Source organism: Podarcis erhardii (genome assembly GCF_964252035.2).
Source record: "Podarcis erhardii genome assembly, chromosome: 3".
NCBI classification, from domain to species: Eukaryota; Metazoa; Chordata; class Lepidosauria; order Squamata; family Lacertidae; genus Podarcis; species Podarcis erhardii.
In genome coordinates, this window is record NC_138507.1 from 85,368,697 (window position 1) to 85,389,777 (window position 21,081).

The window sequence follows — 21,081 nt, forward strand, 5'->3', positions numbered from 1 at the left end:
AAAAGGGGGGGAAATGATTTCCTGGTGAGCAAGGATATATAATATTTTTTCATACTTTTATCCTGCTCTTTCTCCAAGGAGCAAAGTGTGGGACATCATTAGGTTATCTCATTTTGTCAGCGAAAAACGCGTGACTTCTCCAAGCCTATTCAGTGAGCTCCTTGACTGACTGGTCGGGGTGAAATAGAGATGGACAATCTATTTACAGCCCATGCTAATTTCACATGCTCATTCACAAGACTGTTGCATCCTGTTTCTGTATTAATCTGCATTTTATTTTATTTAAAATCTGCATTAAAAGTTGCATTTAAATATGGTGTATATATATATATATATATATATATATATATATGATAAAAGATGTGTTTAGATAATGCTTCACTTAGTGTGTGCATTCTGATGGCATTGTATCTTAAAATACACATTTTTCTTCCTTTTTTTTTAACCCAAGGGCTGATTGGATTTAAAAAAATTAAGACATTGTCTGAATCAAGGCACGATGGCTTACTGCTATGCTATCAGTCCTGAGGAAGCATTTCATAGGAGTACAGGTTTTAAACACATTTTATCCTGTGCTACTAGCACAATCCTCTAGCACAGAAGGCGTACTGGGAGTGATCTTGAGAAAGGTGTACATTGGTGTGGGCTGTATATTGAAAGAATCACTTGTGTCCTTACTGTTTGCCAAAGTGAATTCAGAGTTTAAAGGTAGGTTTCCTGACACTGGCTTCTCCTGAGAACGATTGACATATGTCTATGCTCAGTCAGGCAGAATAAATTATGGAGTGTTCAGTATTTGAAAGAGTCAGCTGGGGGAAGTAAGGGTGAGGAAGAGGGTATGTGTGAAGGATCTAGTCATTTTTACTTTTCTGGAATCCGCTTTCACCCAAAAGCAATGAACTCCAGTGACTCAGCCTTGACAGCCAGTAGAAACCTGAACTCTCTCATAGAAGAATGCCTGCATATTAGTTTTCCAGTAGATCCTATGCAGTGAGTATTCGACTCTGGGTGAAGCCCAACTTGTCATGAGTTAACAATACATGCAGGGTGGGTTCCAAGCACCCCCTCCCCCCTGCCCAAACAAATTGCACATTGCAAAGTGTTTTGAAATGGATGGAACTTCCAAGGTGGGGAAGGGTCAAAGGGGGGACAAAAATCCAAAGTGTATCACTGTGTTCAACAGTCCAGTAATACTTTAGATTCCTCCCACAGGCCTGATCATATGCCTGCTGGTTGAGAACTCAACTAACTTGAGTCAACAGTTATAAGATTATTCCCTTGAATAATCTGCTGTGCCTGTGCTCAAAGAGTTGCGCTGGCTTCTGAATTGTTATTGAGCTATGTTCAAAGTTTTCCTGTCAGTATATAAAGCCCTGAATGGCTTGGGAACACGTTACTCGAGGGATCAGTTTGGCCCATGCATGGCTATTTAACCACTTTGTTATGCAGAACATTGATTTTTATAAGTGCCATATGATAAAGATTTCACATTTACAAGGAGCTGATCTTGTAGTGTGGCAACACCAATGCATAGGCACTCCTTACATATTGACATCAGTCAGGAGCCCTTTCTATATAAGCTTTACACACTTGCTGAAAACTTTTTATTTCAGCAACTCTGCCCAGACATCATTTAGTCATTTATGTTAGGTTATAATGCTTTACTGGCTTTATCTGTGTTTTATTAACTATCATGTATACCTACTATTTTAACAGTTTTGTGGATTTTAGCAATGATTTGTTGATAATTATATTGTGTACACCACTTAGAGAGTTTTATAATTAAACTGTCTATAATTTTTTCTAAAAGCCACAAGCAAAGGAAGGGAAAATATCTATGTTGGCTGTTTGATGTGAAAGATTCACAGCTTGAATCCTGGATAAGAAATGGCATTCTCATATGGTGAATCAATGATCTCTGTGCAAGAACAGGGGGAAAAACCTGTTCTCTGCAATTGACACCGAGATGATCATACTTTGCATTTTGTACACCAAATTTGCACAGAGAACTCAAACTGAGAAGTTTTCTGGATACTTGCCCCAACAACTGCCTTTCCTTGGAGATTTTCACAAATCTGATAAATTTGGAAGAATTGAAATAGCTTGCTGCATGATGGAAATGTCATTTTAAATATATATTTTTATAAAAATATATCTATACTGCCCACTCACACAAAATACCAAAGCGGTGCACAGCATTAACTATTTTTAAAATAATACAAAATAATCACTGGATTAAACGGTTTATCTAAAAAAAGGAAATTAAACTCAGTAGCCTCATTGGTATAAGAGAGTCTTCAAGAGATCTCTGGAATTTGACTGCTGAATCTCTGTTGGAAGAGAGTTCATAGCATGGAACTGGTGACACTAAACCTTTGGCCTGATATTAAGCAGCTGTTGAAGAAGGGAAGATGTCTAGTTGGGATTTACATTTACCTGATGTTTTTCAAATTATCAGTTATATGTGTGTATTTTAGAGTATGCTGCTGTCCTGGAACCTAACCAAGATGGACTAGAAACCTTGGCATAGGATGGACCAGAAACGTAAACATGCAATACAATTCATAGGGTCCAGAGACTTAGGAGAGGAAACTCTAGATAATCTGAGAAACGGAATGGAGGTTATTAAATGTCAGACAGGCAATTTTCTGGTTTCCAATTTTTACCTTTAAGCTTACAGACACATGTGCAATATTCTGCAGCAAAATGATACTTTTAATACCTTTCCGTGACATTTTGCTTATGTAACCTTCATCCTGCCTTCCATTAATGCTGTTGTAAATTACTGCATACTGATAGGCTGATCATCTTTGAAGGCTAAGATATTATCTGTTTCATGTCATTAGAAAATGATTCCTTTCCTGTTAAGTATGACCATTTCCTGACTTCTCTCCTTTTGATGAGACTGGAAGCCTAGAGATCAGACTAGTCAGAATAGTGTGCTAACTGGGGTGAACGTCTCTCTGCTGCAATTCTGTGCATATCTACCTGGAAACAAGTCCCACTGAGTTCAGTGAGGATTACTATTAGGTAAGCATATAGGATTGCAGTCTAAGAGGCCCAAGTCTTCCTGCTGGTCACTAATGAGACTTGAGGGTAATAGCTGATGGCAGAGTAGCCTTGCAGCAACTAAGCTGCTTCTGCTTCTAGATGAGGCAACTCTGTAACCAGCCACCCTGCCAACAAACATCTCTTTGTCTATATCTCTGATATTTTAACTGTTAATTTGCTAAATTTGCATTTTATGCATCTTGTTATCAGCCTTGGGCTCCTGTGGGAGGAAAGGTGGAATATAAAAATGAACAATAAATGTGCTGCCGCAGACCTTATAACTAGGAGCTAATTTTTCCACATGGGATTCTGGGATTGCCCCAGGCTCTGGTGATATTTTCTGCTTTGATCAGGTATGATTCTCTTTTACTCTGTACCAGTTTGGGCTGCGCGTTTGTTGTTGTTGGCATATTCTTACCCGTGCCAGAGGCGTGTGTTCTTTTGTCACAGCTGTAGCCTGACAGACATGCCAGATGCCCTGCACCATGTTTATTTTTACCTGTTGATGTACAACACCTCTCAGTTGCCATTCCAGGATGTTGCTTGGTTGCTTCAATGCTGGCTTTTGACTCAAAAGGTTATTTCCTTATATCTCCTGTCACTCATCAGCACTTACATCCTGTTGTTTCCTCTGCTGAGCAAATAGACTTTCTCTCTGAAAGATAATGATGTAGACGAGGGTGTCAGATTCTATTAGCTATAGCAAGGGACCACAGAGACACTTCCTTCCAACTAAAGCTGCTGGGGCACAGAGAGGCCCTGAACTCTAGTCCCGCACACAGAGACCACCTACACCCTGTCATCGCAGGCTTGCTTTTTAAGTAGTACAGTATTCCCATATTCCACTAACCCATAATTCTAAAACAACCTTCGCTGACCTGGTGCCCTGCTGATGTTTTAGATTACAACTCCCATCAGCCCCAGCTACGGCGAACTTTGGGAAGCTCTAGGGAGCCCTCCTTCCTGTTTACACTACAGAGCGTGTATAAAGTTCCATTATCAGACATTAGTCCAGCCACCAGCTTGTCTCTCCTGGGGTCAGGCGTTCCTTTAAGAGGCTTGGCTGCCAGCTGCCAGGTTTGTTTCTTTGTTTATTGCTTTTGACACCCACTACAGTTGAAGCCTCACTTGCCTGTGTGTTGCTTTTCTGCTCTCGACTCCCAATTCCTGTCCTAACTGCATCTCTGTACGTGTGTACATACCAATTACTAAATTAAGTGTCACCTTACGACTATGGGGATAGATCTCCTACTCCCCAGTTCCCTTGATCATTAGCATCCAGCAGCAAGCATGTAATTGCATAACAGTGTCTCTTGTAACATTTAATAATATTTGCATTGTTATCGTCGTCTTCTGCTGGGACTAGGAACTTGTACGTGGCATAATTCCTTTCACAGAAATAAATTCAGAGAAAGAAAGAAAGAAAGAAAGAAAGAAAAGGAAAGAAATGTCTTCCTACAGTACGATTCATTAGACCTTCTCACACTGCTTTCCTCATACATGTGCTGAATCTTACAATGCAGTTCATGCTTATAGGACCAGTCTCCCACTTCACATGTTAATGTACTTAAGGCCTATGTGAAGACACATAGGAACACATGAAGCTCAAGCAGGGTGGATTTGATTTAAATCAAATTGATTTAAATCGCTAGTCAGTAAGACTTGATTTAAATAAAAAAAAATTGCAGAAAGATTCATTCTTGCTGGTATAATCTTAATATTTATAACCAGATGAAGGTTTCATTTTCGGAATAATAAATTTTCAGAGTAGTTTTTACAGTTCTTTCAAAAATTACTGATTTGGTTATTCTATTAGAAATACATAGACAGATAATTATGAAATTATTGTGAGGTTTAATAAGTTAACTGTTTATATTTGGACAACTTTTCTGCTGTACTTTACTGGAAGGAGAAAAATAATAATTTCCTTAATAACAATTTAACCAATTTATTTAACTAAAACAATAGCATTATAGCATATGGATCCATGTTTGTTAACTGATGTGGTTAAACAATTTTAAAAAACAACAACTTAGACTGAGTTTTAGCACACATGAAAAACTTAAAACAAATCCTTATTTCCTGATGAATAGCCTTTGAACTATAATGTAACTTAAATAGAAAACTATCTTTCGAAAGATTTTTCCTCTAAAAGTGTTTTATTTTAAAAATCTGATTTAATTTTTTTTAAAATCCATTTTTGATACTATTTTTTTAAAAAAAATCATTGATTTTTATCCACCCTGGGGTCAAGTCATTGGTCTATTGTACTCAGCATTGTCTACAGTAACTGGCAGCAGGTGTCCAGGATTTCAGCCCTACCTGGAGATGCCGGGCATTGAACCTGGGACCTTCTACATGCAAAGCAGATGCTCTACCATTGAGCTATGGCCCTTCCCATTTTAGTTAATGAGGCATGCTTATTGCTGTACCAGTTTAGTTTTAGTCCATATATGAGTGCTATTAAACCTAATTATTTCTCTCCAGCATATTGACAAAACGTGTGGATATAGGAAGGGCTTTCATACAGAAGGTACCCCAGCTGATGTGGGAGACCTGCTTGTTCAAAAGCATAAATGTCTTTTCAAATACCAGTCACTTCTGTTACATACAGAAGCGTCTCCACCCCCATCGTTCTGCCCAGACGCTGAGGTCCAGCGCCGAGGGCCTTCTGGCAGTTCCCTTATGACAAGAAGCAAAGCTACAGGGAACCAGGCAGAGGGCCTTTTTGGTAGTGGCACCCGCCCTGTGGAACGCCCTCCCATCAGATGTCAAAGCGATAAACAACTACCTGACATTCAGAAGACATCTTAAGGCAGCCCTGTTCAGGGAAGTTTTCAATATGTGACATTTTAGTGTATTTTTGGTTTTTGTGGAAGCCGCCCAGATGGGCGGGGTACAAATAAATTATTATTATTATTATTATTATTATTATTATTATTATTATACATACATGCCTGAAATAAATAGCCATGGGTTCTTAACTGTGTGGATAATGATTGCAGAGCGCTATGCGGAAGTACAGTTAAGATTTTTATCTTGAAATTATGATTTGCCGTGCTCTTCTACAAATGTACATTAACATCGCTTCAGGTTCAGGTTCATCTATCTTAGAAGCATCTACCTCTACAGATGCCCTGGCAACTGAAATCCCAGGACCACCCAACAGCCAAAAGCTAGCATAGCTCAGCTGATAACATGTTATGCATTTGAGGCACTAGCTTAAAAAACGTTTTAAGAAATAGCCTCTACCACAAAGTGAGTCAGAAAATGCATCTAATGCTTTACATTGAAGGAAAGGGGCATTAAAAAAGTAGACAGTGTTAAACCTGTTTTTGTGGGCTGCAGTAATTTTGCAAAGGGTTTTTTATGGCTTACTTACGACAAAGATCAATAGAAGCAAGAGAAAAAGAGAAAGAGAGAAACAATGAAAACAGAAGAATGTGCCACGAAGCACACAACCAAAGGAAGTTTGGGCCCAAGGGAAATTAAAGGGCAATTATATGAAAAACTACTGCTACAGAACAGCAGGAAATATAGGTTCTAGCTCGAGTGATTATTTTAAAAGATTCACAGAAATCTGCTTTGTATTCCTAGCTTTAGTAAGAATGGAAAATGCTTGTCACATTTCACTGTCTGCTATGAGAGTCTGGCCTAGCAAAGACGCTGCAGTCCTGTACATGTTTGTTAGTGCTCATTTCTGCCTAAATAGGCTGTATATTGGACTGGTCCAGTCGTCTCTCCTTCACAAATCAAAGACTCGGCTGCTATATTATGGCGTGCCCATGCTGCACTCTGCCACAATGGGAGTTCAGTCCAATGGCAAAACTGTCTTCTCGCTCAACAAGCAACTCATTGTCAACCAGCCTTGCACAGTCAAGTCCACTGCCTGCCTGGTGTCAACCCCTGCTGTGCAGAATGCAAATGACGCTGCACAGACCTCCATGAGCTGCTCTTCCCAGACAGCCCTGCAAGTGTATCTGCACACAAGGCACCAAAATAGAACAGAAATTGGCTTCAGCCAAGTTGTATGTGCAGTCCCTGGTGAAATCTCAGACGCTGCCTCCAGATGCCGTTTATTTATTCGCCCAATTCATTTATGCCCTGCTCTGTCCTGCCACTGCTATTGTAGTGCTCAGGGTGGCTTAAAACATGCAAACGTTACAAAATCGTGCACATTTTTTTAATTAAAAAACCCCCAAAAGTAGTAAAGGAGAAACAGCTGGTAGATGAAAGCAACTAAGGAGGGATCAGTGCAGACCAGCTTGAGCAAAAAATGTATTTGACTCGTGGTAGAAGACCAAGAGAGGGGGGGCAAACCAACTTTCTGAGGTAGAGCGTTCCATAATCCAGGTGCAGCTGCAGAGAAGGCAGCTTGTATCCCAACCAATGGCGCCTCAGCCATAATTGAGATGCAGAGGGAACTCTCTCTAACAAGTCATAAGGAGGATGTGGGATAATTTGGCAGAAGACAGTCCTCTTCTGCCATTGACCCAAGCCATTTTAGGGTTTAATGGTCACTTATAGTTGAGACTGGAAATGGGCAAGAAACCAAGGCCGCTGCCCTGAAATAAGAGATGCAAACAACACAAAAGAGGTCTCTGTCCTCCTCCTCCTCCTCCTCCTCCTCCTCCTCCTCCTGTAACTTTATCAATATAGGTAGGGTGCAAGCCACCAGCAGTTAAGCTCAGCAGAGGGCAAGGCTGGACCACTTTGTGTGTTGGAAAATCATTGCCACATGTACAAGATTCTCTCTTTGCCTTTCAGAGCAGGTCTAAAACAACTGGAGAATTTAGGTTTGTTGTCTTGCTAGGGGGAGGGACGATCCATAAAATAAATCCCCAAAAGGAGACTGCTAAAAATTTTCCCTTCACTCACTTTGTCAATCTGCCTCATGTCTCCCATTCATAAGTAGAATGTTACAGCAAATATCTATGCTGCTCTTTTAGGCACTTTTATAAAGTTTTATAAAATTAAGAAGTACTTACAGGGTAGTCTTAAGTGCTTTTCTGGCTCCCTCTCTTTTTGTTTAAAAAAACCTTTCTAGCTAGTTGGAGCAAGAAGAAAGCACAGTGCTTTCTGAAACCTCCTACTGAAAAGTCTCTGGAAACTGTAGTACATTAGGATCTGCCACCTTTTCCTGGATAAATGTACAAAGAAAAAGATGGATGCCCCCATATATCTTTGGGGTACAGCCATCTTTTTTCTGTATCGTGTCTCTATAAGGCACGGCCCTTGCTTAGAAGGGTTTGTGGACATGTAATCTACTCCATGTTTACATTCTGATCCAAGCATGACCTGTCCAATGGAGACCAAGGAGTTTTTATTCAGATTGTGGGGCCTGGTCATCTCTAGTCATTGAGCATAAAGAACTACCTGTAATATAAAGCCATTGTTTCTTGTTTATTCCTCTTCTTTCAAAGCTCCTGTCTAACATCTGAAAATAACTGCAAGTAGGGGACTCTTCAGTGAAAGATCCCCCTGTATTGGGAAATCTGTGATGTAGAAATGAGGGAGTCCGTCTTCACACCCCTATTTCCAGGATACGGGAGAGGAGTGGTTCAGAGAGAAAAAAGGGAGAGATCAGTTTAATTCTAATAAGAAACAAATGATTAAGTGAAAGTGACAGCTTGGATAACACTGTTTCATAGTCTGTCGGGACTGGATGACAGTGGATTCGAAAGAGACTCTTTTGAAGAATCACAGCTGTGAGACAATGGGGTGTGGGAAGATCCTTATGAACTGACTACTGTCGCAGGCTACCCAGTTTAATTTCTCTCACTGCTAAAGGGTTATTCAGTTCCTCACTTTCCCACTTTCCCACACCTTCATTACCACTCTCCTTTCACCTCTCTCCCCCAGGAGCCTGGATTTGGGGCAGAGGTGGCAGCCTTCTACCTGATCAGTCACAAGGGATGCCTTGATGCACTTCCACCATCCTGCATATGCACTTCCACCATCCTGCATATGCCTCTGTCTTTTCAACAGCAATAGTGAAATATCTGAGGTGGAAGAATAGCCTTGGGGTGGGAGGTTTTTCTGGGGAGAGAGGCCTGCCTGACTTAGTGGTGGTGGGGACCCAGGCACCAAAGATGTTCAAAAGGTGGGCCTTGGAAGAAGAGGGTTGAAAGGCAATCCAAAATGATTGAATGTAATAACTATTAATATAAATACACTCCAATAATACAAAAATGTTGACCTACTCCAGTAGCTTAGTACTAAATGTGATAGAGAATGAAGCCATGTTTAGCCTGGAGAAGAGGAGGTTAAGGGGTGATATGATAGCCATGTTCAAATATATAAAAGGATGTCACATAGAGGAGGGAGAAAGGCTGTTTTCTGCTGCTCCAGAGAAGCGGACACAGAGCAATGGATCCAAACTACAAGAAAAAAGATTCCACCTAAACATTAGGAAGAACTTCCTGACAGTAAGAGCTGTTCGACAGTGGAATTTGCTGCCAAGGAGTGTGGTGGAGTCTCCTTCTTTGGAGGTCTTTAAGCAGAGGCTTGACGACCATATGTCAGGAGTGCTCTGATGGTGTTTCCTGCTTGGCAGGGGGTTGGACTCGATGGCCCTTGTGGTCTCTTCCAACTATATGATTCTATGATTCTACAGTAAAAATGCACTACATGCAAAGACAAACAGCTTCCCATTTGACAAAAGCAACATGGGCTTCTCTACAGCTAACCTTCATGCATTAGTTGGCAGCTGCACCTCTCACTTGTGGCCTTTCTCCAATCTGCCTCCAACATCTCCCTATCTCTTCCCCATCTTTCACCTTAGAGAGGTAGGGAGACCTGGATGCAGACTGGTGGTTCAACAAAGATGCAAGAAAGGAATCTGATCGTGAGTTGCTTGTATGGAAGAGCTTGGTTAGATGGGACCCTGTTGGCTCCTTTTCTCACCTGGTCCCTGCTGGGCTGGAAGTTGCAGCACGACACTGACTCTTTCAAGGGTAGCACTGCAGACAGTGCAGCAGAGATGAAGGCAGCATTTTGTGTTGTTATTATTAGAAATAGTTGTATCTCAATGGATATGCTTCCTCGGGAGGTCCTGTGCAAATATTGTGCTGGATAAGAACACACTAGGTGGCCTTAGGAAAGTCACTGTTGCTGAGCCTCTATTCCACAACTGCAATACAGTGGTACCTTGGGTTACAGACACTTCAGGCTACAGACTCCGCTAACCCAGAAATAGTACCTCGGGTTAAGAACTTTGCTTCAGGATGAGAACAGAAATTGTGCGGCAGCCGCGCGGCAGCAGCAGGAGGCCCCATTAGCTAAAGTGGTACCTCAGGTTAAGAACAGTTTCAGGTTAAGAACAGACCTCCAGAACAAAGTACCATAAGTTCTTAACCCGAGGTACCACTGTACAGGGATAATTTCAGTCTACCTTACAGAGCTGTTCTATGTAAGATAATATGTGTGGAGCTATTTGAACAATTCAATTTCTAAGTCTTAATATTATTGCTACACTAATAGGAGAACTTTGCCTAAGGAACTAATCTTTGTTCTTGCAGCATTACCACACATTTATGTCATTGAGGCTTGCGCAGGAGAACTTCCCTGTGGGTTGTGTCTCATTGGGCAGATCTGCCTGGATCCCCACAACCACCATAAGGCTCGCCAAAATCCACTGCCTGTAGCAATTGTTTTGCATTGTCGCATGTTAGGGTGGCAAAATATGGTTTAGCAAGTGCCTCCTAAGCAGTTTAATATGGTCCTGAAAGCTCCTCTGACTTTTTCATTGTAAGTTCCTCCTGCAGTGGAGACTGTTGCAGATTCCTGGCTGTTCTGCTGTCCACTTGCTTTCTCTCCCCGCCCCCATTGCCTTCTCCAGGTTATTCTCAGGTACCTTGGTTTCCCAGTTCTCCCGGTAGCTGTCTCATTAAGAATCCTTGCTTGCAGAGTTTACGCCCCCTTGCTTTCCCAGGGCTCAGGCCTGGCCTTCTGCTTTTTGTCTCTTAATCCATCCACTGCTGCTGCAGCAGCATCTCCCTGCTTTTTTTTCCACCCCGCCTCTGTATTTCTTTTAATGCGTTGCATGGCTCCCTTCCCAGATCTTTTGGGCCTCCTATTAAGCAAGTGAAGCCTCAGCCTTGTGGTGATTCCCTGTGTGCTCCACATGTCAGTCAATACCCTGCGTGGCCCTTTGTTTATCATTCCTCTGCCAGCTTGAATCCCTGTGAGCAGGCCTTATCCAAGCCAATAAGGAATTAATTTGTGGAAGCAAAGACAAGACTCCTATGATATGACAGTGCATGTTTCATAATAAAGTGTGTTTTGTTTCCAGCAACGCTGTTGGGACGCTGCTATGTTTTTGGGGCTAAATAGCTCAAGTGGGTGGCTTTTAATATTAGGCCATGTTTGCAGTGTACGTTCATCACTGATAGGTCCTGGATTGAGGAAATGTGTGGTGCACATTTGATTTGAGATTGGAATTAGCAATGTTAACTAAGCTTAAGCATTCTACTACATTCCTCACTGTTGGCTGGGGTGATGGGAGTTGTACTCAAAAATATCTGCAGGACGCCAGGTTGGGGAAAGGTGTCCTCCTAGTTAGAAGACAGGCACATTTCCAGTTTGGTTTGGTTTGTTTCTAGCTGCCTCGGACCCTGGGAACCTACTTGGTGTCTCTTGGCAAGTTGTGCTTGCTGCAATTAGAAAAGTAGTGGCTGTGCATTTACAACCGATTGGACAGAACAAATGATATACTCCAGTGTATACTTGCCTAGTGCTGGATGTTCCCATTGCACCATAGAACAATCATAGACAGTCCTTGGGGCACATGCAAGCTCCAGTGTAGCACCCTGCTTGTGGTTAACGCTTAGCTGGAATGAAATATTCAACGCAGCAATAGAGAAATTAAAATAGTAATTTATTTGTCAGACAAATAAATGAGAGGCACAGTGGTATATGGTTACCAAGCTCTGGCCTGGCCTCCTGCCATTCTGGCCAGCACTTATATTTCCTTAATCCAGCCCCCTTGCTCCTCCTGTGGCTGCCTCTGTCCAATCAGCCTGGTTGAAATTCCTATTGGCTGTTTGCTAGAACCAATCACAAAAGATACACCCATTTCCTTTCGCCCTTTTATGGGACACAAAAAGCTATATATTCTTATATCTATAAATGACAAATAAGTAGTAATATATCTTACATGTGTCTCAACAAGGAACCTTAATTACCAGCTCACCTCTTGCCCTCCTTGCCCTATTGCCTTCCAAAACAGATGGTTAATCTTAAATTTTTATCTTAAACATATGTCAAGGATCTTGAGTTCACATCAACATTGAAAGATCTCCTTCATTTGGAGGTCTCTAAACAAAAGGCCTGACAACCATATATCTAATGATGTTTCCTGCTTGGAAGGGGGGCTGGGCTGGTGGCTGACTTAATTTCAGGATAGTTACAACTCTTACAACTATATGAAATAAGACTATAGCATTTCTTAAATCCTTTGCATAATTACATTTAAGCCAATATATTTAATACATAAATAACCTTTTAAAAGGAAAAGAAATCTTCTCAAAGTAAAAAAGGAAGGAAAAGTTTCCAGCCTCAAAATAAAAATAGAAAGAAGCCTCTTCTTCTCCAGCCAAGCCAGTTGCCTTTTTCACTGCTCTTGACCTTTCAACCTTAGGAAAATATGGCTCAAGTTTAATGGGAGGCACATGGTGTTATTTTACTATTTACCCACTCTTAATTTTGACCACTCTTACAGCTTAATTGTACTCTGTAACATGCAAGGTCAGTGTCCTGCTCTCAGCCTGTAATTCCCTTTTTACGATTTTGAGAATTGTTTTCTGCTATAAATCAGGGGGGCCCCTTGTCTAGGAGGAAAAACATTTTGCCAAGGTTCTTTAGGCAGCTGGTCTTCTGCCTGGCATGAAACATTTGAAAATCTTTAAGCTCATTTTAAAATACAAGCCCTGATCAAACATATAAGCTTTGATAAAAATGCAGGCTTATGATTAGATGCCTCACCAGAATTAGGAGCATTTCGAAGTCTCAGTCTAGCACTAAAGCAGATAATAAGCCCCTGAAATGGAGCCAAATATTATCTATAGATTCTCAAATGTTTCAGATCAATAATGAATGCATTTAAAAACAACAAGCTGCCTTCAAACCAGTGCTATCATTCTAGAAAAAGAGATGCTGGAACTCACCATGAACACCTCCCTCATTCTCTTAGTATGGCAATGGCGCCCACCTGAGAGGTGCTAAGTTCCAGCGAGTTCCAGCTGAAAAAAGCCCTGCTTCAAACACTCTGCAGATTTGTCAGGTTTATATATTCAGGGTTATAGTTATATGATATCTGATTTGATGAGGTGCGCTGCAAGTTTGTTTTCAGTCTTGAGCCTTTGAACCATGAAAGTGTTACAGCTTTGACCTTTTCCCCCAGCTATGCATCTGGAGGGGTAGCTTTAAAAATAAAGGGAACTCAGAAGAGGAGGAGTCAGCTGTCAGAAAGCAATAAGCACAAGAATATTTCAAAGGGTGATCAACGTCTTTTGGAATATTCAATAGAATTCTGGCCATGCTTCTGAGTCCATAACTCTTTTCAACATGGGTGAATATTATGATGAAAATACATTTTCAATGGCTATTGGGCATGATAGCTAAAAGGAGCACCCATGCTCAGAAGCAGTGTCTCTCTTGAGATTCAGATGCTAGAGACAAAGTGGAGGAGGGAAGAACCTTCATGTCCTGATTTTAGGCATTCTAGAGGCATCTGCCTGATCCTTGTTATAATATAGAATGCTGGACTAGAGTGTCCTTTGGTCGGATCCAGCAAGGCTGCTATGGCTCTTATGTACATAGAGGTGGTGAAGGTCTCTTCGTGACCCCATGTACCAGAGCACGCCAGGCACTCGCTTGCTTTATAGGTTTCAGGAATGAGAGGTTGACTCATCTTGTTCATGATGCATAGGTTGGCAACCTGAAACCACTCCTAGTTATGTACCTTTCTACAGGTGATCTGTTCAGGCCTGGCAAGAACAATTTGTTCCTCCCCCCCCCCTGTCTACTGAATGCAAAGAAAGAGGGGGTGGGAAAAGGGGGTAGCAGAAACAAAAAAATTAAAAAGGGGGGGGGGAGAGAATGACTACACCCACTGGTGGCTTTGACCACATCACTGTTAGCATGTAGACTCCAGATGACTCCGACTAGGTGGTCTAACACCTGGATAGCTCACTTGATTAGAGTGTGATGCTGATAATGCCAAGGTTGCAGGTTTGATCTGCATATTCCTGCATTGCAGGGGGTTGGACTTGATGATCCTTAGGATCCCTTCCAATTCTATAATTCATTATATAATCCAAAAGAATGTGGTCCTCTTCAGAAAAAGGGTTCTCCACCTGCCTGCACTTCCTAAATTTGACTGAAGCTTGGTGATTCAAACACTTAACTACTCTCTTTTGAACTTGTGCAACACAAAAAGGATGCTGAAGAGCAGGGGTCAAGGGGGCTGGGAGATGAAAGTTTGGTCCTCCTCGAGCTCTTTAGCTGCTTCCTTCTTGTATGCAGGTGGAAGAGCTTCCCAACCCACCCTTTTCTTTGCCTCTAACCAGGTTTTCCTCTTCCTTCCACAGGGAAGACAATGAAGTACTAGAGATGCTTCCCTTTGTGTTCGCCATCCTGGGCTCAGCAGAGGCTACCTGCAGGACCGCCGCCTGCAACAACACCACCAAGGATTACTGCTACAGCGCCCGCATCCGCAGCACTGTGCTGCAGGGCTTGCCCTTCGGAGGGGTGCCCACCGTCCTTGCCCTTGATTTTATGTGCTTTCTTGTAAGTATGTTGGCAGTGTTGCTGTCTGGCTTGGCACTTGAGCTAGGTCTCTTCCCCCTGCATCTGTCACAGAAGGAAAGTCAGATGTCATAAGGAGATACGTCCAGTGCCATACAGCAAAAGATTCTGAAGGGAGAGGAACAGGTGACCATGCAGAGCCCAGGAATCCTGCCTCAAGTGCTAGAGTCATTTGCAGATCCTGTGTGTTTTCAAATGTTTTCACGAGGACAGGAAACTTCTCTCTCTCTCTCTCTCTTGTTCTGAAAGTTGAGATGCTGGAAGAATCTGTGTAGATGCCAAATACTTCCCAGACATCCACACAATAAATCGTAGTACTACTGCTACTAGCACTTTGCAAAATCATCCACAACCTTCATTAGAGTTTCTTGCTAAAGGACTGAATAAAAATTAAATTGTTAGAATAAGAGGCGTTTGCATATTTTTATGTTGTGTGCATATACTATTTTGCAAGCAATGTGGAGAACTTAGCTTTCTCTATGGTGGAAACAAAAAGCTATACTATGTTTTTTATATATCACTGGGGGCACTGCAGTTTGGTTGAGGACAGAGTATCTACTAACTAGGGACCTTGGCCTTACATTTCCTTATTTGCTTTTCTGCAGGCACTGCTGTTTGTTTTTTCCATTTTACGTAAAGTGGCCTGGGATTATGGGCGTCTGGCACTGGTGACTGATGCTGACAGGCAAGTGGAACTCTCTCTCTCTCTCTTTTTCTCCTAGAAAGTGGAGAAACATCCTCTTTTGTCAAATAACTTCACCTAGAAGTTAGGATCAGTTACTGAAATGCAGTCCAACAGGTTAGCGTTTTGCAATCCATCCGTGGGCCAGAACTCTAAAGAGGTACTTTAGGTGCACTCAAGTACTCGGTAATACCTACTGATTTTTTTCTTCTTCAGACAACAGTCCCTCAAGTCCTATCACAAACTTCTTTTTCCTGCAACTCCCTCAGTTTTGAAAGAGGTGTGATGTGGAGGGTTATTGCTTGATACACTCACATCCTTCCAAGTTTCCTTTTGGTGTATGCAGTTCTTTAGACGTAGCTGGTGCCCACATACAATATACCCCTTCTCCTAGCATAGTAGAAGATCCAGCCTGGCTAGTCCTGGGTGGCTCATAAAACGTCTGGCCATCCAGTCATTGCAGGGCAGGGGAGGCAGATGAGTGATTGCACAGCAACCCAAGAACTTGCTCCTCCACCATTTCCCACTAGGGATGTGGAAGGGGGTATGGATCCTCTGCCTAGGATATTCAAGGTCAAATGGCCAGCCCTTTTAGAAGGGCAAGTGATGGCAGCCTCATATATGCTAGTAGTGAACTCCTTTTCCAAGTGATGATTCTTATGTAGCAAAAAGATCGCCATTCATGCACAAGAGGGAGCTAATAGGGGGGCGGGGGATGGACTCAAAGTTTCCAGAAGTACCAAAATGAGAGGGGACTTCAGCAGGGGTATCCCAGAAACAGTCCCTTGAGGAATCAGGTGGGCACAGAATCTGAAGGACTGTTGGAGAGGCATGATGAGCTAAGAACCCAAAGTGGAAGCATTTTATACTGCAGCATTTTATTGCAGGTTCCACATTGTTATTTTTACATACATACATTCTGCTCAGGAGGGCAAAAGTACAATCACTAAGTATGTATCCGATCAAATAGCAACTTCTTCCTTTTGATGCCAGCAGTAAGGATTCTTTTAGTAGAGCAACAGTTAAAACTCATCAGTATGAGATACAGGCCAAAGGTCTGTAAAAAATAAAAAAAGGAGGAATGTTTTGGCGCAGGGGTGATAAGTCAACAGTGAGGGTGCCAAAGTGAGCGTCTCTGGGGACAGCAGTCAAAAGTTTAGGTGCAGCCACAAGACGACGCAACCCTGGTGTTGGTGAGAGTTCAGAGGTGCACAGCAGTTCACAGACCCGAAGAGACAGAGAGAGCCTGCCAAGGAACGGTACACAGACGATGGGGAGAAATTGTTACAGGGTTGCAAGGTTGTGGTTGCTGCTTTCTTAGCCTGCAAAATTGCTTACAAGGCAGACAGATCTTTGATTTTACAGATGTTCATTTCCCAATGAAACTGGAGACCACATGCTATGCTCTTGGATTCTGCAGCTTTTTATTTGTACAGATGTTACAGTTTTCGATCTGCAGAAGTGAGAGCTGGCAAGAGGGGACAGTTCCACAGCGGCAGTTCCCTTGAGTCAGAAAGTTGGTTAGGGGAAGTCTTGGGAAAGAATGGTTAATGATAGCTTCTGTGACTGGAGGGGAGAGAGAAATGACTGTTGTTAACCACCATCCTTGTGCATGTTGCTGCAACTCTGCGATGCAGAGCAGAGTTGCATCGTGAAGTAGGGGAAAGCATTCTTATCTTCACAAAGAAGGGAAACAGGTCAGGAAAGTGTTCTTAGAGGGCTCATCACCACTTCCGCTTGTCCCGCTGCTTTCCCCCAGGGAAACTTGGTGTTTACTGCTGATTCAGAACAAAGTCAATTGTTGTTTTTTTTTTTAAAAAAAATATTAGATTTTCCACAATTATAACAAAAACCACAGAGCAGAATGACACACAAAAACAGAAAGAAGAAAAAGAAAAAAGAAAAATACATCAATGAACGAAAGAAGAAAAAAGGAACAATAAACAGATAAACAATAACAACAAACTTAATACTTTACAAGTCCAACCTTTTAAACATCTTGGTTGACTTCCTCTAGTCCCTCCCTTCTGAGCTTCCTTGTAGTTAAAAGTAACAGCTTTCCAATATCATTATTAAACTAAAACAATTTCCAATTATAGTCCATCTTATTCACTTTTCTTAACATTCTAAATCCCATTTATTTAATTATAACTTAGTTTAATCCTAGGCCTATTTGCTTCTTTCAAGTAATTTCTAATTTTTTATATTACAATATTTATTCAAATAGTCCTTAAATTTCCTCCAGTCCTCTTGAAACTCCTCTTCTTTCTGGTCGTGGATTCTTCCAGTCAGGTCAGCTAGCTCCGAGAAATCCATCATCTAAAGTCAATCGTTTTTTCTGCAGATTGACTTTTGTTCCAATTCACAGTAAACTGTGGGTTTTCCTGGGGAAAGAGGTGGGACAAATGAAAAACTGCTTGGAGCCATGCCTAGAAAGTCTGGGAGGAGTGGGAAACCTCTCAGCCCCATGCTTTCTAGCATAGCAGTGTGGCTGAGCCCAGTGTGTACATCAGTGCTGTCATGAGTGACTCTACTGCTGATAAAAAATGGATCTCATATGGAAACTAAAGCTGCTGCCTCCATGCACAACCCGTCTTCATTGGTCATAGCTCAAGGGTCTCTCTGATCTTGGGCCTCCTGGACTGCCATCAGTGGACAGGTTTCAGAAAGTTGACACCTCGCTCTCATGACAGCAGCAGCAAACCAGAAGAAATGAGGACGCAAAGAAATGGGAGTCTCAGAATATGAGAGAGAAATTAGAAACCTTTACTGTATTTTATTTGCCCAGCCTTCCCCTGAATTGCTGACTATCAACATTTCAGTTTTGTTGAGGGCCCCTGGATTTGGATTGGTCCTGGCTACCTGATGAGAGGACAGCAAGAAAAAGAAATGTAGAGATTTGTGCAATGTATCCGGATAGGAGGTGTAAGAGAACCAACACAACTTCAGTTGATGGAATTGCTAGTTTTCTGGGCAGTCCACCCTCTGCTGCACATTGGCCACAATATGATCTACTTAGTTGCATCGCCTCCCTGGTTCCTTTTATAATAGGCTCAGAGACCATGTAAGCAAGAGTCGTGTCCGGAAGGCCCCAAAGGATCACCGTCTGTAATACTAGCTGGTGCAGTCAAAGAGTGTATACTAAAGAAACTTTCCTTAAAATGTGCACATCTTCCACCCAGGCACTGGCCTGGCTTCAGGAAGGGTACCAAAGACCTAAGGAGAGTGAAAAACAAACGAAACAGAATTTGTGTGAAGAGCAAATGCAGTTATATGTACATAGGCTTCGTTTGTTTTAGATAAGGCTCTGCTTCTCAAGGAGCAATTTAGAATATCAGCTGGTGTATTTCAATTTGCTGTTGTGGCTTTCATCTACAGCTGTTTATCCACCTGTTGCTAATAAGAGGGCACAGAATCTCATTTCCGAGGGAGGGCAGCCACATTTGCTTTGCGTTTAAGTTTGCCTGGAGACGCACATGGCAAGGCAAATCTGAAATGAATGTAGAATAGATTTATCCCAACACCAGAGTGAGCAGGAAAACCCTGACAAGAGAGAGAACTGGCTCCAGTCCTGGGCAGTTTGCATGAACCATAAAACTGAATCTGTAAGCCAAAAAACGAAGTTTATTTTCTTCCTCTGGATGAATCTGGTGAACGATTTCCTTCCCAGGTCCCCAAAATGTCAGCACTGAGAGAGGAGGACGCTGGCTCTTGATTGAAAGATCCAGTTTGTTTGTAACTCTCCCTTTTTCTCCCCCACCCCCTTCATTCTTTTTCTTTTGTCCCCAGGCAGAGGCGCTGGCAGCAGGAGCAAGAGGAACGGGAATAGTACGTTGCGGGTTTTCCCAGGGTGCTTCTTCCATCCTTCCTTAATTCTCTTTTCCTTCCTGCTTCTGTTGAAGTTTTCTCCTTTTGCTTCTGAACTAATCTTCACCGGGAGAGCAGGACTTGTGATTGTTGTCCACACTGGTCACTGCACACATAACCCTCTTGTGTCAGTCAAACTACACCACAATGGCGGTGGGGGAAACTTTCCTTCAGGGAGCTCAAGGTGTCAGACAAAATTCTCTACCTCCCCATTTAGCCCTCACAATGACCCTGTGAGGTAGTTTAGGCTGGGAGGGACCACCAAGGGACCATCTGTAGTGGGGGGTGGCCAGATTTCTGCTGGGCAATTCTGCCACCACTTTTCAGCAATGAGAAATGTTATCTTCTGCTTTGAAACATTCTCTGCCTCCTCGGCTGACTCATGCAGGAGCCCAAAGAGCTGATTTAACTAGACTCTTCAAATTGCTCTTCCCTCAGGATTTTTTAAAAAAAATATTTAGGAACCTGTTCCCTAGCCAGACATCCCATGAAGCTGGTAAGAGTTTTCCACACTGATATGTTCTAACCAAGGGCCCAGGGCCCAGGGCCAAGCAAAGATATTTGGCTTCCTCAGAAGAAAGGACGAGATGGTTCCCTCGTCCCCCATCAACAAACAAAAGCTCACTAAATAGGGAGCGAAACCTTCCGTCATTCCTAGTGACAGAACAACACCCTTTGCTACTCCCAAGGGTAGCAAGCTTGCTTAGGGGGGAGCAGAGTGGGTCACACCACTGTGTTCTCCAAATCTTGCCACCACCATCCCCCCTCCACTTGCTGTGTGTTGCCTGAGGTGACTGCATCACTCTGCCTCATGGGATGTTCTATGTGGAACAGTATTCTTGTTGAGATGTAATAGGCACCCATTATCTGCATTTTCTGGAAAGATTTGAAAACATTTTTGTGCTGAAAATCTTGCCTATCTAGGTGGATAGGTCTCTGCCATAGATGTCTACTTTTAAAAAAATGTAAAACAATTTTTAAACTGTTTTAGCTGTTTTTATTATATTCGTCCATTGCCTTGGGGCATATGTGGAAGGCAATAGGAACCAGGGGCGAAGGAAGGTGTCATGACACCCGAGGCGGGCGTCACGACACAGGGTGCATGTGCGGCGTCACTACGTACGACGCATGCACCGTACGTAGCGATGCAGCATATGCGGTGTATAGCGGTTTGCCACCGGCGCCACTCCAGCACCATACGGACGGTGCCGGGATCCCTCCATTGCCGTTGCAGCTGCGAACACTGCTGTAGTGGCGACAGAGGGATGCCGGCACCGTCCATACAGTGCTGGAGTGGCACCAGCGGCAAACCGCTATACAGTGCAATGCCACACATGTGCTGTATTTAGCTGCAGCCGCGAACTGAGGATCCTCTAAAGGCAGCTGCGGCAGCGCTGTGGCTGCTCACACCACCGCGAGCCCCCGCAGGGTGACTCCTTGTCACCCCCGCAGGCATGGAACCCGGGGCGTACTGCCCTCCATGCCTCCCCCCGTTGCGACGCCTCTGATAGCAACAATGCCCACCCTGCTGGTATATTTGGGGGGCCAGCACTACCGTGAGGTGAGGTGCAATTCAAGAGAGCCAAAGAGTCAAGTTATTTCATTTGCTTTACCACATGAAAACATAGTGTGGATTTCCTGACTCAGGCACAAAATTCCCCTCAACCAGGCTT

General features: G+C 42.8%; 1 protein-coding gene and 1 long non-coding RNA gene across 6 annotated transcripts in view; one reads left to right on the forward strand and one right to left on the reverse strand.

Annotated features, from left to right (window-relative positions):
• The window catches only part of LOC309338751, a 565,035-nt gene that overhangs the window by 376,221 nt on the left and 167,733 nt on the right, over positions 1-21,081 (reverse strand). The gene's annotated exons all lie outside the window — the stretch shown is intronic.
• Positions 1-21,081, forward strand: part of TMEM63B (transmembrane protein 63B) — a 76,354-nt gene that overhangs the window by 24,016 nt on the left and 31,257 nt on the right. For 3 of the 5 annotated variants that reach the window (XM_081856054.1, XM_081856052.1, XM_081856053.1), the window contains exons 2-4: positions 14,643-14,841; positions 15,465-15,548; positions 19,335-19,369. In XM_081856054.1, coding sequence (XP_081712180.1) covers positions 14,665-14,841; positions 15,465-15,548; positions 19,335-19,369 — 296 coding nt within the window. In that variant the 5' untranslated portion in view covers positions 14,643-14,664. Of the gene's footprint in view, positions 1-14,642; positions 14,842-15,464; positions 15,549-19,334; positions 19,392-21,081 lie in introns of those variants that run through there. The other 2 variants (XM_081856056.1, XM_081856055.1) reach the window with 2 other exon arrangements.